We start from the raw sequence: 24,487 nt of genomic DNA, 5'->3' as shown, positions 1-24,487 counted from the left end.
CTGTCAATTGTGTACTCATTAAAGGAACAATGAATCCGAACTTTCCAAGGTCTATGTTGCTTTTACAGCTGTTTGAATTGAATTAAATTTTAATACCCACCCTTCTTTGTTTTTTTTTTAAGGACAAACATGCTCTTATGGATGTTACACCAAAAGCCGTGGACCTGCTGAACTATACACAGTGGTTCCCTATAGTTGTGTTGTTTAACCCAGACAGTAAGCAAGGAGTAAAAACTATAAGACAAAGACTGTGCCCTCATTCAAACAAAAGCTCTCGGAAACTATATGATCAAGCAAATAAACTTAAGAAGACCTGTAGTCATCTAATTACAGGTATATTTTTATATATTTTTTTTTTTTTACATGCTAGCGAAATTTAAACTTTGTGTTTTTAGCCACGTAATAGCCATGTAGAGCACTCCATAAATGTGTCAGCTTGGTTCTGCTGAGCTCACCAGTTATCTCAGTAAAAAGCAGTGAAGAATACAATGAAAAGGTAGCTGGCAGGCGCATGAACTAGCGCTGCATGATTAATCATTAAAAAAATCACAATCTCGAATTAGCCCTCCTCACAATCTTTTTCCAGCAGAGCAGTTCTGCTCACCGCTGTTAAAAAAAAAAAAAAAAAAAGGAAGTGTTGAAAGAGATGAAAAGAAACATTGTATCCTTCTTGTTCTTTTAGAGATCAAAGAGGTGAACTTCGGTCTGCAAATGAGGTCAGTTTAACCACTTTAAGGGCTCATGCACACTTCAGCTTAAAGAGGAACTGCAGTCTGCTCACATAATTTGTAATAAAAACATCTTTGCCATTCTGAAGCTTCCCTCCAACCGCTTTGCATACTATTTTATATGTAAATGGGGGATATTACTGCGATAACCCGGTGTGTGAAAAGGAAAAATAGCTGCTTCATAGCAATGTGACAGAAATTCAATATAAAAGGCTAGTAAAAATGTAGCGCTAAGTGATAGAAAGCAATAATCAATAACTATACCAAATAGTGCAAACATATGATAAAATCAATCACAAAATGAAATGAAATTAACATGTGAAGTTTATGTATATATAGTGTATAAAAACACAAGTGGAAAGTCCCAAAGGTGGAAAGACCTTAACAGGTAAACATATATATATAGAGTCTGCAACAAGAAAAGTTGTTGCTCAGAAGTGAGGTACAACGGCCTTGGCAGAAATGTAGAGCACCAGGGGTAGTTTGTCCTCCACCTAGGATAAGGGGTATGTACTCTTACCGCTAGAAGTGAACTCGAGTATCGGTGACAACGAGTCAATAGCGCAAGAATGGCCCAATCTACAGACTTCCAGAAACAATCCTGGGAATCCGGAAAACTACAAGAAAGGTTCCAGAAAATCATGCAGATGAACGTGAGGCTGGAACTCCGATGTTAGCCAGCCGGGGTGGAAAGCCCAAAAAACTCTCATCAAAGGGCATATTTCAAGAAAAAATGTCTACATATGGTGTAGGTGAAAAAGGCGGGTTTTATTGAAAAAAAAAACAACATTCATCCATGAATATAAAACTGATCACAGAATAAAAATCAATGTGGGTAGCTGAAAGCCAAACCCGACGCGTTTCATCCCAATGGACTTCAACTGGGGCATTCTGTGATCAGTTTTATATTCATGGATGAATGCTGGTTTTATTTATTTTTTTTTTTTCAATAAAACCCACCTTTTTGACCTATACCATATGGAGGCATTTTTTCTTTCTATATCCCCTATGATGCAAGTTTTTTGACTTTCCACTCCGGCTGCCTAACATCTGAATTCCAGCCTCACGTTCATCTGCATGATTTTCTGGATCCTTTCTTGGAGTTTACCAGATTCGCTGGATAGTTTCTGGAAGTCCGTTGATTCGGCCATTCTTGCGTGATTGACTCGTTGTCGCTGACACTCGGATCCACTTCTTCCGGTAAGAGTACATGCCCCTTATCCTGGGTGGAGGACACACTACCCCTGGTACTCTACATGCCTGCCAAGGCCGTTTTACCCCCTGAGCAACAACTTTTCTTGTAGCGGACTCTATAAGTTTTCCTTTTTCACTTGTGGTTTTATACACATCTTCACATGGTAATTTCATTTTGCGATTGATTTTATCACATGATTGCACTATTTTTATATACTATTTGGTATATTGATTATTGCTTTCTATCACTTAGCGCTACCTTTTTTCTAGCCTTATTATTGTGTGTGTGTGTGTATATGTATGTGTGTAATATAAATATATATATATATATATATATATATATATATATATATATGTGTATGTGTGTGTGTGTATATATATATATATATATATATATATATATATATATATATATATATATATATATATATATATATTGTGATTCTTTACTTGCCAAATATGCTGCAGAAATCTCCCTCTATAAAGTTTGGCTGCAACCATTTTTAACTGTGGGCAGCTGAAGCTGCTGCCTGTCCACTTCCTGGATTTACACAGAGGCACACCTCAAGCTCTGCAACCCTGCAGCTCTCATTGGCCCTCTTATGACTCACCCCCCCTCCCTTCCTGGCAAACTCTCACTAGAGTGCGAGAAAGAGCTGTGCATGATGTCATAAGCCTAGGCTTTTTACCAGACAAGAAACGGGAAGTTAGCTGTATTAAGGTAGTTAAAGAGGGAGTCCACCTGAATTTTTTTTTATTAAAAGCCAACAGCTATAATTACTACAGCTGCTGACTTTTAAGAAATGGACACTTGCCTTTCCTGGGGTCCAGCGATGTCGGCATATCAGTGAGGGAATCAGGAAGTGAAGTGTTGCGGCTTCACTTCCCGGTTCCCTACTGCACATGGGAATGGTCCGCGCTGTCTCTGAGACCCGTGTGTGTCCCAGCAGACAACACGCCGGGACAGGAAGAGGCATAGACTCCCGTGGGAGTCTATGCCCAGAAGTGGGTGCAAATACCTGTCTTAGACAGGTATCTGCACCCCCTCCCCCCTGAAAGGTGCCATATGTGACACCGGAGGGGGGGAGGGTTCCGATGAGCGGAAGTTCCACTTTAGGGTGGAACTCCGCTTTAAGTTGAAAAATTTTACCGAAGGTCCGCTTTTGAGCTATTTTGAGCCTTTTTTCTGCCCGGAAACTTCCCTTCATGTTAGCTAATGAGTCCATGCACACTCTGGCTTTTTCAAGCTCCTACATGCATAATGCTCTTACAGACAGAAAAAAAAAAAACTCATGTTTTTGAGAGGAGCTTTTGAGCAGAAAAGATGACGAAGTGCCCAAAAAAGCACAAAAGATCACAAGCTTCTTCAAGCTGAATACAAGCTCAAATGCCTGTAAAAGCAGGTTTTTCTTTTTATTTTTTTTTATTTTTTTTGCAGTGTGCATGAGCTCACAGACCAAGCCTTTTTCTGAAACTTGTTGCTTACAAGTTAAAATAAGTATTTTTTGTGAGAAAATTACTTGGAAACCCCAAACATTTATTTATATTTTTTATTTTTTAGCAGAGACCCTAGAGAATAAAATGCCAGTTGTTGCAATATTTTATGTCACACTTTATTTGCACAGCGGTCTTTCAAAAGCAATTTTTGAGGAAAAAATACACTTCAATTATAAAAAAAAAAGAAACTATAAAGTTACCCCAATTTTTTTTATTATTTTTTTTTTTTATAATGTGAAAGATGATGTTGAACAGAGAATCGTGAGCCTTATTTTAAGCAAAATAATCTTTATTCTCATTTTATCCAGAATCATGCAGCTCTAGCATAACCCAATGATTGTGAACCAATCTAGCCAAAAATGGTTTGTGAGTGTAATCATTTTTGAATGATGGCACTGATTAAACAAAATATGGTTGCTATGGGTTACTGCACATCAGGTTTATTTCACTGAGCTATAACATTCCTTAATTGCTGTAAGTTGCTGTTATTTTCTGTAAAGTGAGGTGTAAACTGCACTGGCAGAAATAATAGACATTGTGGCAAATAATGCATCCTGTAGTTTAATTAATCCCATTTTTTTTTTTTTTTTTGCACTGCCATTTTAAAAGTCTGTATGTGTTTTAAATATATGAAGATCAGTCTTGCCATTAGAGCATTCTGTGCCATCCATCCATGCTGCCTGACTGGATGATCGGACTCCTTAAGTAGGCAGTGGAGATGGTGATAAATAAAATTCTTACCTCGTACGCCATAATTGGCATGGGGACACTTTTTCTGTCCCTTACATTTATTCTTGCACATAAGTTGAAAAAAAAAAAAAAAAAAAAAAAAATATATATATATATATATATATATATATATATATATATATATATATATATATATATATATATATATATATATACATACATACATTTTTAAGAGAGATAGATATAAAATTTGAGGTTGAAAAAAAGACACAAGTCCAACCTATAAGGTAACTTGTATTTCTTTATCACTAATATGTTTGATAATCTCTTTCTTTTTTTTATTTTTATCCTACAGCTACTATTAACCTAAATTCATCAAATGACAGCTGGTATGGAAGCCTTAAGGATGTAATTAAAGATCAGCAGACAGAGGCAGTCTGGGTTTCGGAAGGAAAGGTAAATTTTGTATTTTAACTTTTTGCAAGGCTGGATGAGTTCCAGGGCAAGCTAAACAGCCAGTGAATCTACAGATTTAAAAGTGGAATACTTAAGCTAGGTTTACACGGTTATTTATTTTCTTTGTTCGGCCAGTGGACTGAAAGAGAAAAAACAAACTGATTAAACCATCCACACAAACGAGGTAGATGGAGGAATCCCCACTGTCGGAATACACTGATTAGCAACTGCAGCTGATTGGCTTCCGCTGCTGATTGATGGAAATGCCTCTTCTACAGAAGTTGACAAACAATTGACTTCCGTCGAGCACAGGAGTTGACTCACTGATCGAAAGTCGCCCAGTCCCTGCTGGACCAGTCGAATGTCGATCAGGGTGTATGGCCAGCTTTACTTTTATGAGCCCTTTTCACTGTTGTCAGTGGGAGCTTCCTACTGTGGCTACTTTGAAGTGTGTTTTTTTTTGACAGAAAAATATCTAATGATTTTTTTTTTCTGCTGCCTCTGTTCCCACTGGGAAGATGATCCTCCTTTTTTTGTTTTTTTCGTCCTGGTGCTCATTTTCAACTAAACATTAATCTGTCACCATAACAGGAGGTGAGAGGAAATCTTCCAAGGTGGACTCCTGTTCCAGTGACACCTGTATAAGAGGTCCTTCTCCAACCAATTTGGAGATGTCCTTTCATTTTGTGTTTTGTCTTTGGGTTAGGAAGTGAAATACTTCAACAGGGCACAGACTCACCTGACATGGTTTTTAACTCGCCTACTATTTACAAAAAATCCATGACCATGTTAATTGTTTATAGAACCTCTTTTCTCTGCAGCGTGCACACCTTTATATGGCTGTTTTATTGTATATTTTCAATTATTTGTATTTGATTTGGCTATGGATGCTATTTTTTTTAGTTAAATTGGTTCCAAGGTCTTTTCTTTTTTTTTTTTTTTACCTTAATGCATTTACCTTTTTAGTGCCTGTCCATTCCCCCCAATGTTTTATTATTTTAAGAAAAAAAATTACTTTTACAATCATTTTAGGATGAGTGAATAATTTAGCCTCTTGAAATGTCAATTAAAAAATAGGTAGACGGAGTAGATGACGATGAAGATCGCATGTCCTACCTGACAGCAATGGGAGCAGACTACTTGAGCTGTGACAGCCGATTAATCAGTGACTTCGAAGACACCGACGGTGAAGGAGGAGCGTATACAGACAATGAACTTGATGAACTTGTTGATGATCCTGTACCGGTCTCTGCCATCAGTCGATCTTCTGAACCTGTCCACTCAGAAGAGGTAAATTAAAGCAGTCACTAAGGATAGTTTTTTTTTTTTTTGTGATCACCCTCTGGGTGATCAATGTACATTGCAAGGATTTTACCAAACTTTGTTGCAGATTGCGACACGATTCCGCTGTGAAGAAAAAACTGTTTGATTAGATCAATGTGCATAGTGAATCTGAATGGGAGTGGCTTTATCATTATTAATCAGCTGATGCACTTGCAGATTTCTTATGAGGAAAGTTTTAGGGTCTGCATTACTTTTGAAATATTTACGCCATTAGGAGTATCTCACCAACAATTCATTTTTTGTTGCATAGGGTAGCTAAAATTTGACTTGTAGTGCAGACTTCTGGGAAAATCAGTGAGCCAATCTTACAAGCCAGAAATTACATTTCTGAGGAAGTTCTGTACACCGCCTGTGTACAGAAGGCCTCCAGGTTGCCATATTACATTGAATTTTCCAGAAAATTATAGAGACTATAATTTTTGTTAAAATTTAGTTACAATATGGCTTGTGTAACAATTGTATATGCAATATTATTTTTTGTTATGTTATTTTTTTTTTCCCCAGGAAAGTAGAGTTACCCTTCCACCACTTGCCGACTGCGCTATAGCCAAATGACGGCTACAGCGTGGCCAGACAGTTCTGGGAGGACATCATATGACGTATGCAGATGGACTTAATGTGAATTTGTGGTGCTAGCATTGCACTGTTGATAATACTGTGATGAAGACTTTGTGAATGGAGTCTTCATAAACTTCTAGAGATGCCAATACTAATAAATAATCACTGTAATAGCATGGCCATGTTTATGTGCATAATTAAACCTATTCTTCTTTATTGCCAATATTCATTTTGGGATGTTTGATTGTACTGTGATATTTTTCAGATTACCGTAAAACCAGTTCCAGAGCCAAAGAGTCAGCTGAAAGGGGCAAGCAGCAAAGAAGTGCTACGAGAGCCCAGTCCTCCACCATCATTTAAACCAGAACCTCCCAAGGTATGTACTGTTAATATAGCTAATCCTTTTCTTTATTCCTGCCATTTGTGTTCTCCACATTTCCTATTAAAAAATCTGCTTGTTATCCTCACTGCTTCTACATTATTTAAATGGCTGAATTTCAGGTTTAACCATATTAAGAGTCAAACTATGGTCATATTACTTTTGTAGAAATGCTTCCTAGATCTGTATATATATATATTATGTAGTTAGTTAGCAGTAGTTTTCAATTTGATATGTTCTTTACAGGTCAAAGCACAAAGCAAAGATGAACTGTACGATTCACCTCGCAGTTATGATGCTAAACGGAGTAGCTCTAGTGTAGCCAGCAGTGAAGCCTCAGCAGGATCTGGCAAAGCTGTTCCACCCCCTACGGCTGCTAAACCTGTGTTTGCTACAAAACCCATTATAAAGCCTCCTGTCAGTGTTAACCCTCCTGTGGGAAATAATGAAGGCACGGCTGATGAAGGGACAAATGCCCCCAAGTCTGTTTTAGGGAAAGTGAAAATTTTTGAGAAAATGGACTTCAGTGCAAGACAACAAAGGATGCAGGAGTTGCATGAAGCACAAAATGCACGGGTAAGAATGAACGACTGCAAAAATCATGTCATTTTTCACCATATCCTTTGCATAACAGCATGGGTTGCATAATGTCATGTTCTTTGGGATTGTGTTTCCACCAAATCAAACCACTTGTTTTTAAGGAATGTAGCAGAAAGTAGAATAGCTCATAATGGAGCTACACATAGACCAGTTTCCACTTGTGACAAGATGGCTGATCTGTCAGCAAGCTACCTGGGTTTGGGTGTAAGATCACGTCTTTCTGGGGGTGTGTGATCATATAATTTTGCTACAGTGCTGTTGATGCACTCATTAATTCTTGTAGGTAGGGGGCCTTTTACTTGTCCTAATATTGGCTGAAGTTGCTCAAAGTCTATTTGAGCACACGGTGGTGAACAAAGTCCTCTAATGGCCCCTCTGTGAGAGACATTTTCAGGCCTCTCAGTAACTACCAGCCAAGTAGAGACATTTACTATGCATCTATTAACAAATAGAAATAAGCCATGCCCAGGTCCACATGACCGGGAAGGAGGGGGCAGGGCCAGCATTCAGCTGACCCACATCATCTTATTTTTTATTTTTTTCCCAAACATATTTTATTTGATATTAAACAACGCACAAAGTCAATGTTACAAACTTCTCATAATCAAAGTCTATTATAGCAAATGAACAGTGGGCATTCGACCCAATCTTGTGCCAAATTATTAAATCAAACCATGCATTTGATTGCATATTTGCGGGTACATACTAGTAAGCGATGTGGTTATAGGTCAGGGCTGTAGTATGGCATTCTTTGGCTCAGGAAGTTTATAACACCACAACACAGAAATGGTTATTAAAAGCTAATAAGCTTGTAAAGCATCTCGTCTATAGGAGAAAATGGGGATCGGAGAAGGGGCTATGAGAGGGATATAGGATTGAAAGTTTCTCCCACCCGGAATATACGCATACAGATTTTTGTCTTTGGAGGGAATTTCTGCAATCGGGTGATGAAAATATGATATCCACTTTGGCCAATGTCGTCATCCTAGTGAAGGTTAGTTCCTGGGTTTAGGAAAACTCTCAAACAGATTATGAGCGTCCAGAAAAATGGGAAAGGAGGAGAACAAAAAGGAGGGGGGCGATAGGTAGAGAGCGGAATACGAATTAAGGAGTCTGTGCCTCTGTGTGCAGTGCGATGGGGGAATGTTCCTCAGAAGCAATAAAACAAACGGAGAAGTCTCCCAGAGGAACGCTCAACAGTCTATTTTCCTTTATCTTCCATGTGGCATTAGCCATGGAGGGGGGGTAATCCTATGTCTACATTAGTCTAACGGTGAAATTTTCTGGGTGTTAGCCCTTGTACACACGGTCAGACATTCCGACAACAAAATCAATCGGATTTTGTCCGAAACTTGTGTTGCAAATACACGGTCGGACAAAGTTGTCGGAAAATCCAATCGTACGTAACGTGATGACGTTATTTCGTTATTACGGGACTATGTTCAGGCTAGTAGCCAATAGCTTTGGTCTAGGAATTTGATCTGAGCATGCGTGGCACTTTGTCCGATCGGAATTCTCTACACATGATCGGAGTATGTCCGATCGGATCATGTTGTCGGAAAGTTTTATAGCCCAGCTCTAAAACTTTGTCCGTCGGATATTCCGACGGAAACAGTCCGATGGAGCCCACACACAGTCGGATTATCCGACAACATGGTCCGATCGGACATTTTCCGCGGAATGTCCGACCGTGTGTACAAGGGCTTACAGTGTGTGTGTGGTCTGATTTGATAGATGGTATAAACAGTGGAGTTCTTTTCAAGTGAAGTGTGCTTCAGGAAGTATTTGTGTTTGCAGCAGAGTTCTGCGAGTGAACCTTATTCATTATGCGATCATATGCATCTGTTATGGAAATTAAGCCACGCATCTTCTATAAATGGACCCTCAAGTCCCTCGAAGGCTCCTGTGCCAGCATCATAATCTATACAAATATGTCTGTGTCTGCAAGGTCATTGATAGCATACAGATGTCCTCTTTTGAGGCATACTTACATTTATCAGCCCCATCAAGCCTTGTGAGTCTGATAAAAGCTGCACCCATCAGTGTAATGCCATTCAGGCTGTAGATAAAAATTTCCTCATGGGTGCTGACCCTGTCTCACCACTGTCAATAGTAATTAAAGAAAAAGAAAACTGGTTGCACACCATATAAGGAAGAACTTCTGTTGAATAGTTACTTTATTGTCAAAGTGCCAAAGGACATGGACAGGACATTACAGGAACATTGGTAGACCTGTTTCACATGGATCACTCGTGATTGTTGACAACGTTGTGAACAAGCACAAGTTATTTGTGTGAAACCGGTCTACCAATGTTCCTGTAACATCATGTCTAAGTCCCCTGGCACCTTGACAATAAAGTAACTATTCTACAGAAGTTCTTCCTTCCATGGTGTGCGACCAATTTTCTTTTTCTTCGACAAGCTGCACATGCTCAGTTTGGTGTGTATTGCTAGAGTGTTTTTTTTTTTTTTTTTCTTGGGAAAATGCATGAGATCACCGCAGGGCCCATCACTGTACAGACAGAGGGTCTGCAAGCCTTATAGGACAGTCAGAGCAGAATTAAAACTCCTCCTACAAGCTTTAACTAGACACCAATAGAAGTCACAAGGCTGCGCTAACTGCTGATGAAAAGGTATTTAGCACTTTATATTTACTAAACCTATTGCGTTTCCATGTACTATGGGAGACCAGATATAGTAAGTGCAGGGTTCTTGGTTTAGCGACACTTTAATATCTACACTACTTATAGTAGTTTGACTTTATCAACTATTAAGTATTTAAACTTTTAAACCTGATGTTAAATATTCAACCATTCAGAGCTTAATCTCAGGTGGATGACCAGGATGATCATACCACAGGTTGCACTGTTGCCACCACTTATGCCCATAGTCCTTTTTAAAACACTCTGGCACTTCCTCCTGCTATCTTGCTATGAGGACTTCGCTACAGGATGGTGGACCCTTTCAATGGATACGATTGCCTCATTTCTGCAACCCATGGGAGAATTCACTTACTGGTAGCAATGGCGGAAACCAGGCTCAAAGAGAACAGCAGCAAAAACTCAAACCCTCGCTCTGACAGTGGGTTGCAAAACACTCAAACTGGTCAGGGTAACAATGCTTTTCTTTGTACCTGAGCAAGACCTTATTTTAACACTGGTCTCTGCAGCTGATTTCTAGCTCTATCTCAGTCATGTAATAAGTGCAGACACAAAATGCTAGTAGCATGCGCTATCACCAAGGTTTACCCGCATAACCAGTTCAAAGTCCACAGCTCAGAAAATTGTAACAGTTAGTTCGAAAACTAAATCCAGGGAAGCCTTGCTGCTCTTAGAACCAGCGGGACACCAAAAACTGCAAAAGACACAAAAGGAAGAGAGTGCACAGGCTCCTAGTGCAGTAACCTTTCTTGGATGGATAAAACACTAGTGATGGACGAACTTCCAACGGGACGTTACGCGGCCCGCGAACACGGCCGATAGTTCGCGAACCCTAACGTTCGCGGCGGGCCCCATTGACTTCAATGGGAGGCGAACTTTACAAACCTACAGGTCAAATTTGCAGCCACAAAATAATTACTAGCTGTGCACACATAGTCCCACCACATGGCCAATGACATAACACATGTATGAGGTGAATCTGGGATCGACAACTACAAGCATTCTTTTTTTATATGTGAAATTCTGACAATTCAGGACTGTGGAGCGCATGAAGGCAATGGAGGAGAGGGAAGGTCAGGGTAGGCAAAGAAGAGGATGCAGGAGATTATCACCAGCAGCGTCGTGACATACAGCAATGACACCTGCACCGTGATAGAGTGATCTGACACCAGCACCGTGATAGAGAGCACTGACATCAGCAGCGTGACATAAAGCACTGACACCAGCACCGTGATATACAGCACTGATACCTGCACCGTAAGCAGCCCCAAGAGTAAGTCAGCATAGCACAGGGATGGTGGGACCCCCCTTATAATGAGCATAGCACAAGGATGGTGGGAGCCCCTCATAATATGCACAGCAGAGGTACAGCCCCAGGAGGAAGTCGGCATAGCACAGGGATGGTGGGAGCCCCTTCATAATTAGCATAGCACAGGGATGGTGGGAGCCCCTCATAATAAGCAGCCCCAGGAGGAAGTCAGCACAGCACAGGGATGGTGGGAGCCCCTCATAATAAGCAGCCCCAGGAGAAATATGACACCGCTCAACCTCTTCAAACAGGAGGGTACGGGCATATAGTACGGTGTGCTTTTTTAGTACAAGGAAGTGAGCCAAATGAAGAAAGACGGTCTGTGTGCTCGATTAAAAAAATTGTTTCTAGACATATACATGGTCTACTGGTCACATGTGTTGAATTCCTCCGAGATCCATGCCTCATTCATTTTTAGAAATGTGAGGTAGTTAAGCGTACTCGCCTAGCTCACGACAGTGTTATCGGTCACGATCCCCCCTGCTGCGCTGAGCGTCCTTTCGGACAGGACACTGGACGAGGGGCAAGCCAACAGTTCGATTACAAATTGGGTAAGCTCTGGCCAGAGGTCAAGCCTGCCCACCCAGTAGTCCAGGGGTTCATCACTCCTCAGAGCGTCCACATCGGCCATTAACCCGATGTAGTCGGACACCTGACGGTCTAGGCGTTCCCTGATGCTGGATCCGGATGACACCTGTCGATGGGTCGGCTTAAAGAATGACCTCATATCAGAAGTCACCAACACATCTTTAAACCTTTAAAGCTAGTACTGCGCACCACTACTCTCTTGCCTATCTTTAAACCGGCCTCTTCTTGCAGGCGCTGTTGGATTGGTACCCGCAACTCCTACTCTGGGAGTGGGAATTGCTCCTCTGCCAGCGCACGCAAAAGCAGAATGCAGCATTTCTCGAAGCAAGGCCTGGAAGTGCTCCATTCTGACAGCCCTCTGTGACGGCGGTAACATTTCCACCATTTTTTGTGTTTGTACTGGGGGTCTAAGTACGTTGCCACCCAGTACTGGTCCTTGACCCTTATGCTTTTTATACGGGGGTGCCTGTTAAAACACTGGAGCATGAAGGCCCCCATTTGCACTAAAGTGGAAGCGGCGTGGTGGCCTGGCTCCTGCTCATCATCCAGGATAATGTCGTTCTCTTTATTCTCCTCTCCCCATCCACGCACAACAGGGATCCCAGAAAGGTTTAAAGCATGCTCTTCTTGCTCCTCCTCATCCGCCCCGGCACCATCCTCCTCTGACTCCTCTTCAGACTCCTGTTGTTCACTTGTCTCAGATAGAGTAGCCCCCCCCCCTGGGAATTCATACAGCATTGCGACTTCCTCATCTTCCCACTCCTGCTCCTCCACAGCTTGATCAATGACACAACGCAATGCACGCTCCATAAAGAAGGCATAAGGTACCATGTCACTGATGGCGCCATGGCTGCGACTGACCTCAAATGGCCGCAGAAGTCTGCATGCGTCGCGCATGAGCAGCCACTGGCGTAGTGAAAAAACAACCCAGCTCCCCAGAACCTGTTCTGCCGCAGAGTTCATACAGGTAGACGTTAACTGCACGTTTCTGCTGGAGCAGCCTATCAAGCATATAGAAGGTTGAGTTCCATCGCGTCGGGCAATCGCAAATAAGACGTCTGACCGGCAGATTGCGTCGCCGTTGAATGTCAGCAAGGCGAGCCATGGCCGTGTAAAATCTTCTGAAATGGGCCGAGATTTTCCTTGCCTGCTGCAAGATGTCCTGGACCCCAGGGTATTTGACAACGAATCGCTGCACGACCAAGTTTAAGACGTGTGCCATGCATGGCACGTGCGTAATTTTGCCCTGTTTCAATGCGCTAAGCAGATTGGCACCATTGTCACACACCACTTTACCAACTGTCAAATTGAGCGGTGTTAGCCACTGATCTGCCTGTGAATGCAAAGCTGAAAGGAGTGCTGGGCCAGTGTGGCTCTTGGCTTCCAGGCACAACAGACGCAGCACGGCATGGCAACGTCTCACCTGGCATGTCGAATAGGTTCTGGGGAGCTTGGGCGGCGCAGCGGAAGAGATGCTAGCAGCGAAAAAGGAGGAGTCAGCCGAGGAGGAGAGGGAGGAGGATGGAGTAGGAGGAGGAGGAGAAGAAGAGCCAGGCCTGCATGCAATCCGTGGCGGTAAAACCAAATCTACATGGGTGCCACGGGTTACATGCTTGACGGCCGTCAGAAGGTTCACCCAGTGGGCAGTAAAAGTTATATACCTACCCTGCCCGTGTTTGCTAGACCACGTGTCTTTGGTCAGATGTATCTTGGCACCGACACTGTGTGCCAGAGATGCATTCACTTGCCGCTGAACATGGCCATATAGCTCTGGGATGCCCTTCTGTGAGAAATACTTCCTTCCATTGTGGTGTTCCAATGGCCACAAATTTTCGAAAGGCCTCCGAGTCCACCAGTTTATATGGCAGTAGTTGGCGGGCTATCAGTTCTGACAAGCCAGCCGTCAACCGTTGGGCAAGAGGGTTATCCAGCGTCATAATTTTTTTACGCTCGAACATTAGGCCCACGGAAGCCTGCCTTTTTGCAGAAAAACGTGAGCTTGGCGTGATGGAAGGTGGAGTGGAGGACAATTGTGAGGAGAGAGGAGAAGTAGAAGACGAGGCTGGACGGTGAGAGCCTGGAGTGTGGCTTTGTGTGTTCCGTTGCTCCCACTGGGCTCGGTGATGGCAGCTCATGTGCCTTCTTAAGGCAATCGTCTCTAGGTGAGTGTTTGGGCTTACTGCGACTAATGCGTTGACTGCAAAGATTGCAGATGGCAACACTATTGTCAGCAGCGGACACGTTAAAAAAAGCCCACACTGCGGAGCCATATGCCGGCATCCTGGGAGCGCCAGATGTGACCGTACATGGTCGATGACTCGCTCCTGATACATTAGCAGTCTGCTTTGTCCCTCCTGTGCAATTTAAGTTATTCCTGCTTCTCCTCCCTATCTGATGGTCCATATCTCCCTCTGAACTCCCCTCCTCTTCCTCTCTTGCGGGCACCCACGTGACATCACTAGACACGTCATCATCGACGTCACCTTCCCCACCGCTATAAGTAGAGATCTCGGAGTAGGCAGCAACACCGGGGACCAACCTCCTCCTTGGGCTGATCTGGGTACTGTCGTCAGACTGCTGAGTGGCGGTTGTTGCTACCTCCTCTTCCTGATCCAATGCCAAGAGTGGCTGCGCATCAGAAATGTCTTGATATGGATCGGAAAATAATTCCTGTGACTCAAGCGGAAGGTATGTGGTGGTGGTGGTGTTGTTGGTGGTAGTGTCTTTGGGGGTGCACATAGCAGAGAGTGAAGAAGAGGGTGCAGATCGAGAGGATGAGGAGGGTGTAGAAGAGTAAGGCTGAGTGAGCCACTCAACCAATTCTGGTGCTTCCTTTGACGTAATCGCACGCACCTTCTGCAATTTCCCACTTTGGCTCAAGCCTGTTGCTCCTGCCCTACCCCTACCACCCCTGCGGAAGGGCCTGCCTCTTCCTCTGCCTGTCATTTTTTAAATTACCCTGTGACAACTCTCTAGAGACGTGCAGTATGTATGTGGAAGAAGGTATATAACACCCCACTTCAATCTGTTGTTTTTGGGGGCCACTGGTCTATCACACCAGTTACAATACTTTTTTTTTGGATTGCATTTGTCACTCTTTGTAGTATCACTGCAGAACGGCTCAGCAGTCACAATGCTGCACAGTGGAAATGCAGTATACTATGCTTTCTATATGTGCAAGTATTTTATACGTGTATTACACAACTATATACTGCACACCAAATAGTACACCCTTACCAGTCCTTAGAAGGACCTTTGTGGAACTAGTAGGTTGTGATTAGCAGACTGTACCTCACTCAACCCTATATACTGTACTACGCTATACCTTACCAGTCCTTAGAAGGACCTTTGTGGAACTAGTAGGTTGTGATTAGCAAACTGTACCTCAGTCCCTATACTGATAAAGGACTGCTGCAGAATAGGGCAGCAGTCAGCAGTAGTGCACCTCAACCCTACAGTGGTGTGAAAAAGTGTTTGCCCCCTTCCTCATTTCCTGTTCCTTTGCATGTTTGTCACACTTAAGTGTTTCGGAACATCAAACCAATTTAAACAATAGTCAAGGACAACACAAGTAAACACAAAATGCAATTTGTAAATGAAGGTGTTTATTATTAAAGGTGAAAAAAAATCCAAACCATCATGGCCCTGTGTGAAAAAGTGATTGCCCCCCTTGTTAAAACATACTATAACTGTGGTTGTCCACACCTGAGTTCAATTTCTCTAGCCACACCCAGGCCTGATTATTGCCACACCTGTTCACAATCAAGGCATCACTTAAATAGGAGCTGCTTGACACAGTAAGGTCCACCAGAAGATCCTTAAAAGCTACACATCATGCCAAGACCCAAAGAAATTCAGGAACAATTGAGAAAGAAAGTAATTGAGATCTATCAGTCTGGAAAGGGTTATAAAGCCATTTCCAAAGCTTTGGGAATCCAGCGAACCACAGTGAGAGCCATTATCCACAAATGGCGAAGACATGGAACAGTGGTGAACCTTCCCAGGAGTGGCCGGCCGCCCAAAATTACCCCAAGAGCGCAGCGACGACTCATCCAAGAGGTCACAAAAGACCCCACAACAACGTCCAAGGAACTGCAGGCCTCACTTGCCTCAGTTAAGGTCAGCGTTCATGCCTCCACCATCAGGAAAAGACTGGGCAAAAATGGCCTGCATGGCAGAGTTCCAAGGAGAAAACCACTGCTGAGCAAAAAGAACATCAAAGCTCGTCTCAATTTCTCCACAACACATCTTGATGATCCCCAAGACTTTTGAGACAACATTCTGTGGACCGATGAGACAAAAGTGGAACTCTTTGGAAGGTGTGTGTCCAAGTATATCTGGCGTAGAAGGAACACTGCATTTCATAAAAAGAACATTATACCAACAGTAAAATATGGTGGTGGTAGTGTGATGGTCTGGGGCTGTTTTGCTGCTTCAGGACCTGGAAGACTTGCCGTGATAAAAGGAACTATGAATTCTGCTGTCTACCAAGAGATCCTGAAGGAGAATGTCCGACCATCTGTTCGTGTACTCAAGCTGAAACGAACTTGGGTTCTGCAACAGGACAATGATCCTAAACACACCAGCAAGTCTACCACCGAATGGCTGAAGAAAAACAAAATTAAGACTTTGGAGTGGCCTAGCCAAAGTCCTGACCTGAATCCTATTGAGATGTTGTGGTATGACCTTAAAAAGGCCGTTCATGCTCGAAAACCCTCTAATGTAACTGAATTAGGACAATTCTGCAAAGATGAGTGTGCCAAAATTCCTCCAGGACGCTGTAAAAGCCTCATTGCACGTTATCGCAAACGCTTGGTTGCAGTTGTTGCTGCTAAGGGTGGCCCAACCAGTTGTTAGGTTTAGGGGGCAATCACTTTTTCACACAGGGCCATGATGGTTTGGATTTTTTTTCACCTTTAATAATAAACACCTTCATTTACAAATTGCATTTTGTGTTTACTTGTGTTGTCCTTGACTATTGTTTAAATTGGTTTGATGTTCCGAAACACTTAAGTGTGACAAACATGCAAAGGAACAGGAAATGAGGAAGGGGGCAAACACTTTTTCCCACCACTGTATATATTGTGGACCTATACCAGTCCTTAAGGATTAGCAGACTGTACCTCACTCAACCCTATATACTCTAGTACGCTATATCTTACCAGTCCTTAGAAGGACCTTTGTGGAACTAGTAGGTTGTGATTAGCAGACTGTACCTCAGTCCCTATACTCATAAAGGATTACTGCAGCAGAAGGGCAGCAGTCAAGTATAATATTCTTTCTATATTTGGAAGAAAGAATATTATACATGTACAAGCCTATTACCATACCAGTCCTGAAAAGGACCTTTGTGGACCTAATAGTAACAGCTACTGATTAAACTGACTTTCCTCACTGCCACACACAGCTTCCTGCCTGTCCCTATTTAAACTGACAAAACACAGGCTGCTGCAACAATAACTTGAATAGCACTCAAAACTCTATCCTGTACTACTACACCATACCAGTCCTGAAAAGGACTTTTGTGGACCTAATAGTAACAGCTAATGATTAAACTGACTGTCCCTCTCTGCAACACACAGCGTCCTATCTGTCTCTCTCTCAGCCCTGACAAAAGACAATCTGCAGCAACAATGACTTGAATAGCAGTGCCTCAAACCTATATCCTGAACTACACCTATACCATACCAGTCCTTAAAAGAACTTTTGTGGACCTAATAGCTAGCGATTTGGGTCACTGCAGTCTCTCCCTACTCCACACAGCAACCTCTCCCTATAGTGACATAGGAAAGAATGTAAAATGGCCGCCGGATCGGGTCTATTTATAAGTTAGGGGGAATGTCCAAGTGTGCATATGCTGTAATGTCTCAATTGGCTGTCCTGTACCACATGATGGATGTGTCATCATAGGTCAAAGTTCTTTTACACAGTAAACACGTAAGTCCACTGGGCGAACAGTGGCAATAGTCCGCCGATCGGGCAGACCGCGAACAGCCAAAATTCGCAGCAAACCAACCGCCGGGCGAACAGTTCGGCCATCCCTATAAAACACAAGTAAAATTGCTCTTACAATTGTAGGTATGTATAGTGCCTTAAAAAAAGTATTGATACCCCTTGAACTTTTCCACATTTTGTCATGTTGCAACCAAAAATGTAAATGTATTTTATTGGGATATTCAAAATATTTTACAAATATGTGAAAAGTGTGGCGTGCATTGTATTCAGCTCCCCTGAGTCAATACTTTGAAGAACCACCTTTTACTGCAATTGCAAGTCTTTTTGGGTATTTTTGCAGTTTTGCACTACCAGTTTTGCACATCTAGAGAGTGACATTTTTACCCATTCTTCTTTGCAAAATAGCTCAAGCTCTGTCAGCTTGGATGGAGAGCGTCTGTGAACAGCAATTTTCAATTCTTGCCACAGATTTGCAATTGGATTTAGGTCTGGACTTTGACTGGACCATTCTAACACTCAAATGTGCTTTGATCGAAACCATTCCATTGTAGCTGTGGCTGAATGTTTAGGGTTGTTGTCACTGACAAATAGGTGACACACTATTGCTATGACAATGTGTTTCAGAGGACAGAGTCTCCTTTTTAAAGTCCCAATGTACTCCCTCAAAAACCGCAGTTTCATAACAACAGTGTGTTACCCATTTGGCAGTTTAGCTATTGCTGATCCTCCCATTCATGTGGTTTCGTAGATGGTGTCAGCTACCGGGAGGCAGAGCCGTCTCAAAAAGCAGATGTTACCCATAGCAAACAGTAAATTATTTTTTTAGGGTTTTTAATTTAATTTTCTATTTAATTGTTGCGCTTTAACTTTGATATTAATTATGATTAGCCTTCTGTTCAGTTATGTATTCTCTGTTCTATGCAGTATTTCTGTTTATTCGTCACTTTAAAGTATTTTTTAGCCTCTGTAATATTTCCAACCACTTTCTGTTTTTTGTTCAATTTTACATTTTTTTCCTGTTCTCATTTAAAGTTGGAGCTGGCACAAAAGCTTCCTGACATTTATGCAGTACCTATAAAGCCACAGAAAAATGACCAGAATCGACCCCAGGCAGTAAGGTATGGTAATGCTCATATTATTTCTTTTTTATACCTGCTTATGTAAAGTTTTTTTTACTTTTATTTTTATTTTTTTTACTCTAATGAACTGCATTAAACACCTACATATTATACAGCACTTTTACATTTACAATTATTATTACATTATTTGCAGGTAACGTTAACCTTTCATGTCAGTCCTTTTTGAGAGTTACATACACACATGCAAGTATAGATCGATTTGGTTAGAACTAAGAAGCCTCTAATGGGAGCTTCCTTTGCTAGCGTGGTTTATAGGAACAGGTTTTGGTGTCTCAGCATTATTCTTGTTTCACTGCCTGCATATCAAACTTGCAGCCAGCAAAGTCTGAAGTAACTGAACTACCAGCCTGCTTACTTGTTACAGCTGTTAGCCTTCTTCCTTAGGTACTCTTTTTCACTACGAAAATGCATATTAAATGTGACCCTTAGTTTCCCAAGGTGTTCCTGATGCAGCAAGAGGTGTCATGGGAAGATGCCATTAATGAAAGAATGCAGGACTTTTCAAGCAAGCAACTGATGCAATACACATGGTTATAAAGGGCTTATCGCTACACAAATGGGTTGTAACCCTATGTGTTTTTTCACCTTAATGAATCCTATGCATTAAGGTGAAAATCACCTTGCAGTGATCGGCCCACCCACGGGGACACGCTGTCTCTCTGCCCGGGGAATCTCGGCTCTTAGATTTATAGAAGCACAGCTGCTGTCAATCAAATCCAATGATGTGGGCGCCGGGGGAGCAGGGCCAAGTCCTGCATTTGGCCTCTATGGATGCCGAATGCTGGACGCGAGAGGGGGCGCCCACAAGTTAATCCTCCGGGAGAGCGCTTCTCCCAGGGGGTTATCTGATGTGGGAAGGAGCCGCGAGATCTGCTGGGGGACCCCAGAAGAGCAGGTTCGGGGGCCACTCTGCAAAACGGGCTGCACAGTGGAGGCAAGTAGGATATGTTTGTTTTGTGTGTTTTTTATTTATTTTTATCGCACCCTTACAATCACTTTAACCCAGGACTAGAGGTCTTTAAAGCCATAGATACCCAGATAAAATTTTGTATCCCATGTGCAGTGAACTTTTGTTTGCTTCAAATGGATTTTGCATTACCATACAAGCTTTTAGCAAAGCAGATGATCTCCTTCTGACCTGCATTTGAGCTTGAAGCAGCTGAAACGCTGGTCAGAAGGAGGTCAACTGCACTATCAATAGATTCTGTATGATGTCAGGTCTCAAACTGATTCTTTTTTTAAAGAAAAATAAGGTTTGTATTGGGTACGCTCTCTTTAACCACATGCTGACAACCCTATAGCAGGCCTTTTGCTGCTAAAGGGTGGCAGCTGAATCGCGCGTGTGTGTGTGTGTGTGTGTGTGTGTGTGTGTGTGTGTGTGTGTGTGTGTGTGTGTGTGTGTGTGTGTGTGCGTGCGTGCGTGCGTGCGTGTATATATATATATATATATAATAATCCTGCACTTCCAGGTAACTGGCGTGAATGCACACTAACGGCAGCTCACTCTCGCTGTGATTAATCATCCTGCAGACAGACAAAATGGTGGTCTGCCTATGTAAACAAGGCAGATTGCCATTCTGACAGGAGGGAATGCATGGATCCTGTCTCTTTGCAAAGCAGGGACTAGGATCCATGTCTTCCCTTGGAAAAGCACCTCCCACAGTGTAGTAAAACACTGGCTAGGCACACAGTTACCCCTTTGATCTTTCCTGATGTTATTCCCTTCCCAGCCAGTGCCATTCGTACAGTAACCATGCATTTTTTTTTTAAGTACTGATCACTGTATTAGTGTCACTGGTCCCCAAAAAGTGTCAAAAGCGTTGGTGTCCAAATGTGTGCTGCAAATTTGCAGTCCCCCTATAAGTCGCTGATCGCCGGCATTACAAGTAAAAAAAAAAATCCCATAGTCTGTCGACACTAACTTTTGCGTAAACCAATCAATATACGCTTATTGGGATTTTTTTTTTACCAAAAATATGTAGCAGAATACATATTGGCCTAAATTTTATAAGAAATTTGATGTATTTATTTATTTATTTTTATTGGATATAATTTATAGCCAAAAGTAAAGTTTTTTTTTTTTTTGTGTTTTTCAAAATTGTCTTTTTGCTTATAGTGCAAAAAATTTAAACCGCAGAGGTGATCAAATACCACCAAAAGAAGGCTTTATTTGTGAAAAAAAGGGACATATATTTTATTTGGGTACAGCATCGCACAAGTGTGCAATTTTTTAGTTATCTACTTGCCAAATAATGGCTGCAGTGTGGACGGCTAGTTCTGGGAGGCCTTTATATGACAGCCTCCCGTAATTGCATCTGCTGCGGGACATGGGCAGTGCATCCTGTGATCACACTGTCCGGAGGACACTGCTGATTACAGATTGAGGTAAAGGGCCATTCAGTGGTGATCACAGATAGAAATAGAACCCGGTTATCGGCACTCTTTTTTTTTTTTTTCCTCATGCTGACAGCATGAGAGAGAAGAGAGCCGTTAACCACTTCAGCCCCGGAAGGATTTGCCCCCTTAATGACTGGGCCATTTTTGCAATACAGCACTGCGTTGCTTTAACTGACAATTGCACCATCGTGCAATGCTGTAACCAAACAAAGTTGACGTCCTTTTTTTTTTTCCCCCACAAATAGAGATTTCTTTTGGTGGTATTTTGATCACTTCTGCGGTTTTTATTTTTTGCACTATACACAAAAAAAGAGCGACAAATAAAAAAAAAAAAAAGCAATATTTTTAACTTTTTGCTAAAATATCCCCCCAAAAAATATATTAAAAAAAACGTATTCCTAAATTTAGCTCGATCTATATTCTTCTACATATTTTTGGTAAAAAAAAATTGCAATATGCGTATATTGATTGGTTTGCAAAAAAGTTATAGCGTTTTTTTTTTTTAACTAGTAATGGTGGTGATCTGCGATTCTTAGCAGGACTGCGATATTACGGCAGACAGATCAGACACTTTTTTTGGGACCGTTGACATTTATACAGCGATCAGAGCTAAACATGTTTGCTAGATTTTATTAAAACACTTTTTAGGGGTTTTCTTTTCAAAATTTTTGATCTTTTTTTTTTTTTTCGTTTGTTTTGCAAAAATAAAAATCCCAGTGGTGATTAAATACCACCAAACGAAAGCTCTATTTGTGTAAAAAAAAAAAATGTATATAAAACTTTGTTTTGAGTACAATTCATCTTCTGGAGGTCAAGTGGTTAAATAAATACACTGGTGGTAACAAATAGACAAAATATGGAAAAAAGAAAAATGCATTTTTACAAGTTATAGCTTATACTGTGATCAACTCTTTTGCAATGTCACAGCTGAAACATCAGTGTTAGAAACCATACTGTTTGGTGCCTGATCATTCGTGTAGATTTACAGCAGTCTTTGGGGTATTTTACTGATTGTGACTGTTCGCTTTAAAGATGTTTAAATCTGACTTTTTCTAAATTTCAAGTTCCAGGCATCCAGAGCCTCAAAGACCACCAGGCTGGTCATACACCGACAATAGGAGAAGCTATGGGAGTGATGACGAAGAAGAGGACTATCGTCGACAGTTGGCTGACCAATCAAAACGTGGATTTTATTCAAATAAATACAGGGACACCGAGCTCTGAATTGCTGCACAAAAGACAGAATATTAGTATATGTATGGGTTATAAATTTAAGTATATAAAAAAAAAATAGACTTCTCAAATCTACTGTAGCTGCATCCTGCTCATGTGTTAACTCATTTGCACTGTTTGACCCATAATTCTAATTTTTTAACACATAGCTGGCATTTGAATATATTCTTATACCAAACTGGAAAAGTGCAACTAACTATAGTAGGTACGTTGGGTATTATGTAAATATGAAAGGGAGGGTTCCTACTGGAATGGTTTGTCTTTTTTTTTTTTTTTTTGTGATAACTTGTTTTGTATAATTTTCACTAGCGACACACCTCTTCATTACAGTTAGGACTGTCTTCTGGCATAATTTTCATGTCAACAGCCCTCATTCCATAGGAGCATGGGGTATGCAGCCTCTGGGCTGAGACCCCAAAGGGCATACAAGAATACATTTTTCAAAATATTCTGATATGCCCTTCATTTTACTGTGTTTTAGTGCCTCGAGATTTTTGGAATCTCTGATAATACACATTAGCAGTTGGGGTCCCTAAGAAATAACACACATTGCTCAATTTTAGTGCATCTATAATAAGATCTGTGTATGTTAAGCAACCTCTAAGATTCAGGTTTGTAGTGGAAAATATCAGAAAGGGAAAATTTTAACTGGAATGCAATGGGCAATAAGGCTCAGATTTGATGCATCATTTCTGGCACCTGGCAAAACTTTTTTGTCTTACTGTTACTGCTAACTCAACAAATGTGTTGGTTATTTCTTGAGGCTCAGATGTTTATAATCCGGCCCAGCTAAACTTTAGCTATTCTGAATGAGCCTTGCTTTGCTGTCTGTTTGCTCTTACATTTATTTTTCATCTTTCATCTGCGAGCAGACGTGTTCCCCCTGCTACTGCAGGATGAGGAGTCGTGTAAGATGTTGGGGATGCAGAATCAAAAACCAAACCAGGGTGTTCTCGGCCCCCTTGCATCTTGGTTTGTCATATATATATATATATATATATATATATATATATATATATATATATATATATATATATATATATATATATATATATATACACAGACATACAGCCGTGGGCTGCCAAGGATTATACACAGAATTATACATTAAAAACAACATTCCAAATGTTTGTTTTGGAAGTGCCTTTTGCAGAAATGTCTTACAACATGCCTTGCATTATAGCAAAGCAATGTAAATGTCATGGCTGCTTCTTAGCATTATGTTCTGTTTTCAATCATTCAGCTTGTAAATGTCAATGAAACTGTCCAGTCAATGAGACTGTTACAAATTAAGCTTGTAAACTTGAAGACTGTTAACAAAAAATGTTTTCTTATTGCCATTAATAAACTGATTAAATTGTATGTTTTATATTTATTCATAACTATAGTATACAATAATTGAGACAAAACAACAGAGGCATGGCTCAATTCACTAATGAAAATTGCATGGCTGAAAAAAATAAGCAAGCATTAGAGCTTTGTGCTGCAAATACTTGAAAGTATAAAATAAAACTAGCGCACAAGTAGATTTGCTTCATAGTGAAAATTCACTATTTTCTGGACCCTATGAGCTAATTCTCTCAAATGGCGACTCTGAAACCCCTTTCACGCTAAAGCGACGGTCATTTTTGCTGTGTTTATAGCAGTGCTTTTTAGACGCAACCTGGTATTTTTTTGAGAAAAATTTAAAAAACCACCTGTTTTGTGGGGTTTTTGAATCGCTGCCCATTTATTTCAATGGCCAGGGGCATTTTTGAAGC

General features: G+C 41.4%; 1 protein-coding gene across 4 annotated transcripts in view; it reads left to right on the top strand.

Moving 5' to 3' along the window:
- The window catches only part of TJP2 (tight junction protein 2), a 165,186-nt gene extending 141,097 nt beyond the window's left edge, over nucleotides 1–24,089 (top strand). For all 4 annotated transcript variants that reach the window (XM_077474973.1, XM_077474970.1, XM_077474972.1 and 1 more), the window contains 7 exons: nucleotides 123–333; nucleotides 4,465–4,565; nucleotides 5,643–5,855; nucleotides 6,733–6,843; nucleotides 7,093–7,422; nucleotides 18,991–19,076; nucleotides 22,559–24,089. In XM_077474973.1, coding sequence (XP_077331099.1) covers nucleotides 123–333; nucleotides 4,465–4,565; nucleotides 5,643–5,855; nucleotides 6,733–6,843; nucleotides 7,093–7,422; nucleotides 18,991–19,076; nucleotides 22,559–22,718 — 1,212 coding nt within the window. In that variant the 3' untranslated portion in view covers nucleotides 22,719–24,089. The remainder of the gene's footprint in view (nucleotides 1–122; nucleotides 334–4,464; nucleotides 4,566–5,642; nucleotides 5,856–6,732; nucleotides 6,844–7,092; nucleotides 7,423–18,990; nucleotides 19,077–22,558) is intronic.
- The last annotated feature ends 398 nt before the right edge of the window (nucleotides 24,090–24,487 follow it).

This window comes from Lithobates pipiens, unplaced genomic scaffold, assembly GCF_037356315.1.
Source record: "Lithobates pipiens isolate NorthernLeopardFrog02 unplaced genomic scaffold, aLitPip1_a1.2 Scaffold_13, whole genome shotgun sequence".
In the NCBI taxonomy this organism is placed as follows: Eukaryota; Metazoa; Chordata; class Amphibia; order Anura; family Ranidae; genus Lithobates; species Lithobates pipiens.
This window is presented reverse-complemented; position numbering and strand designations above follow the sequence as displayed.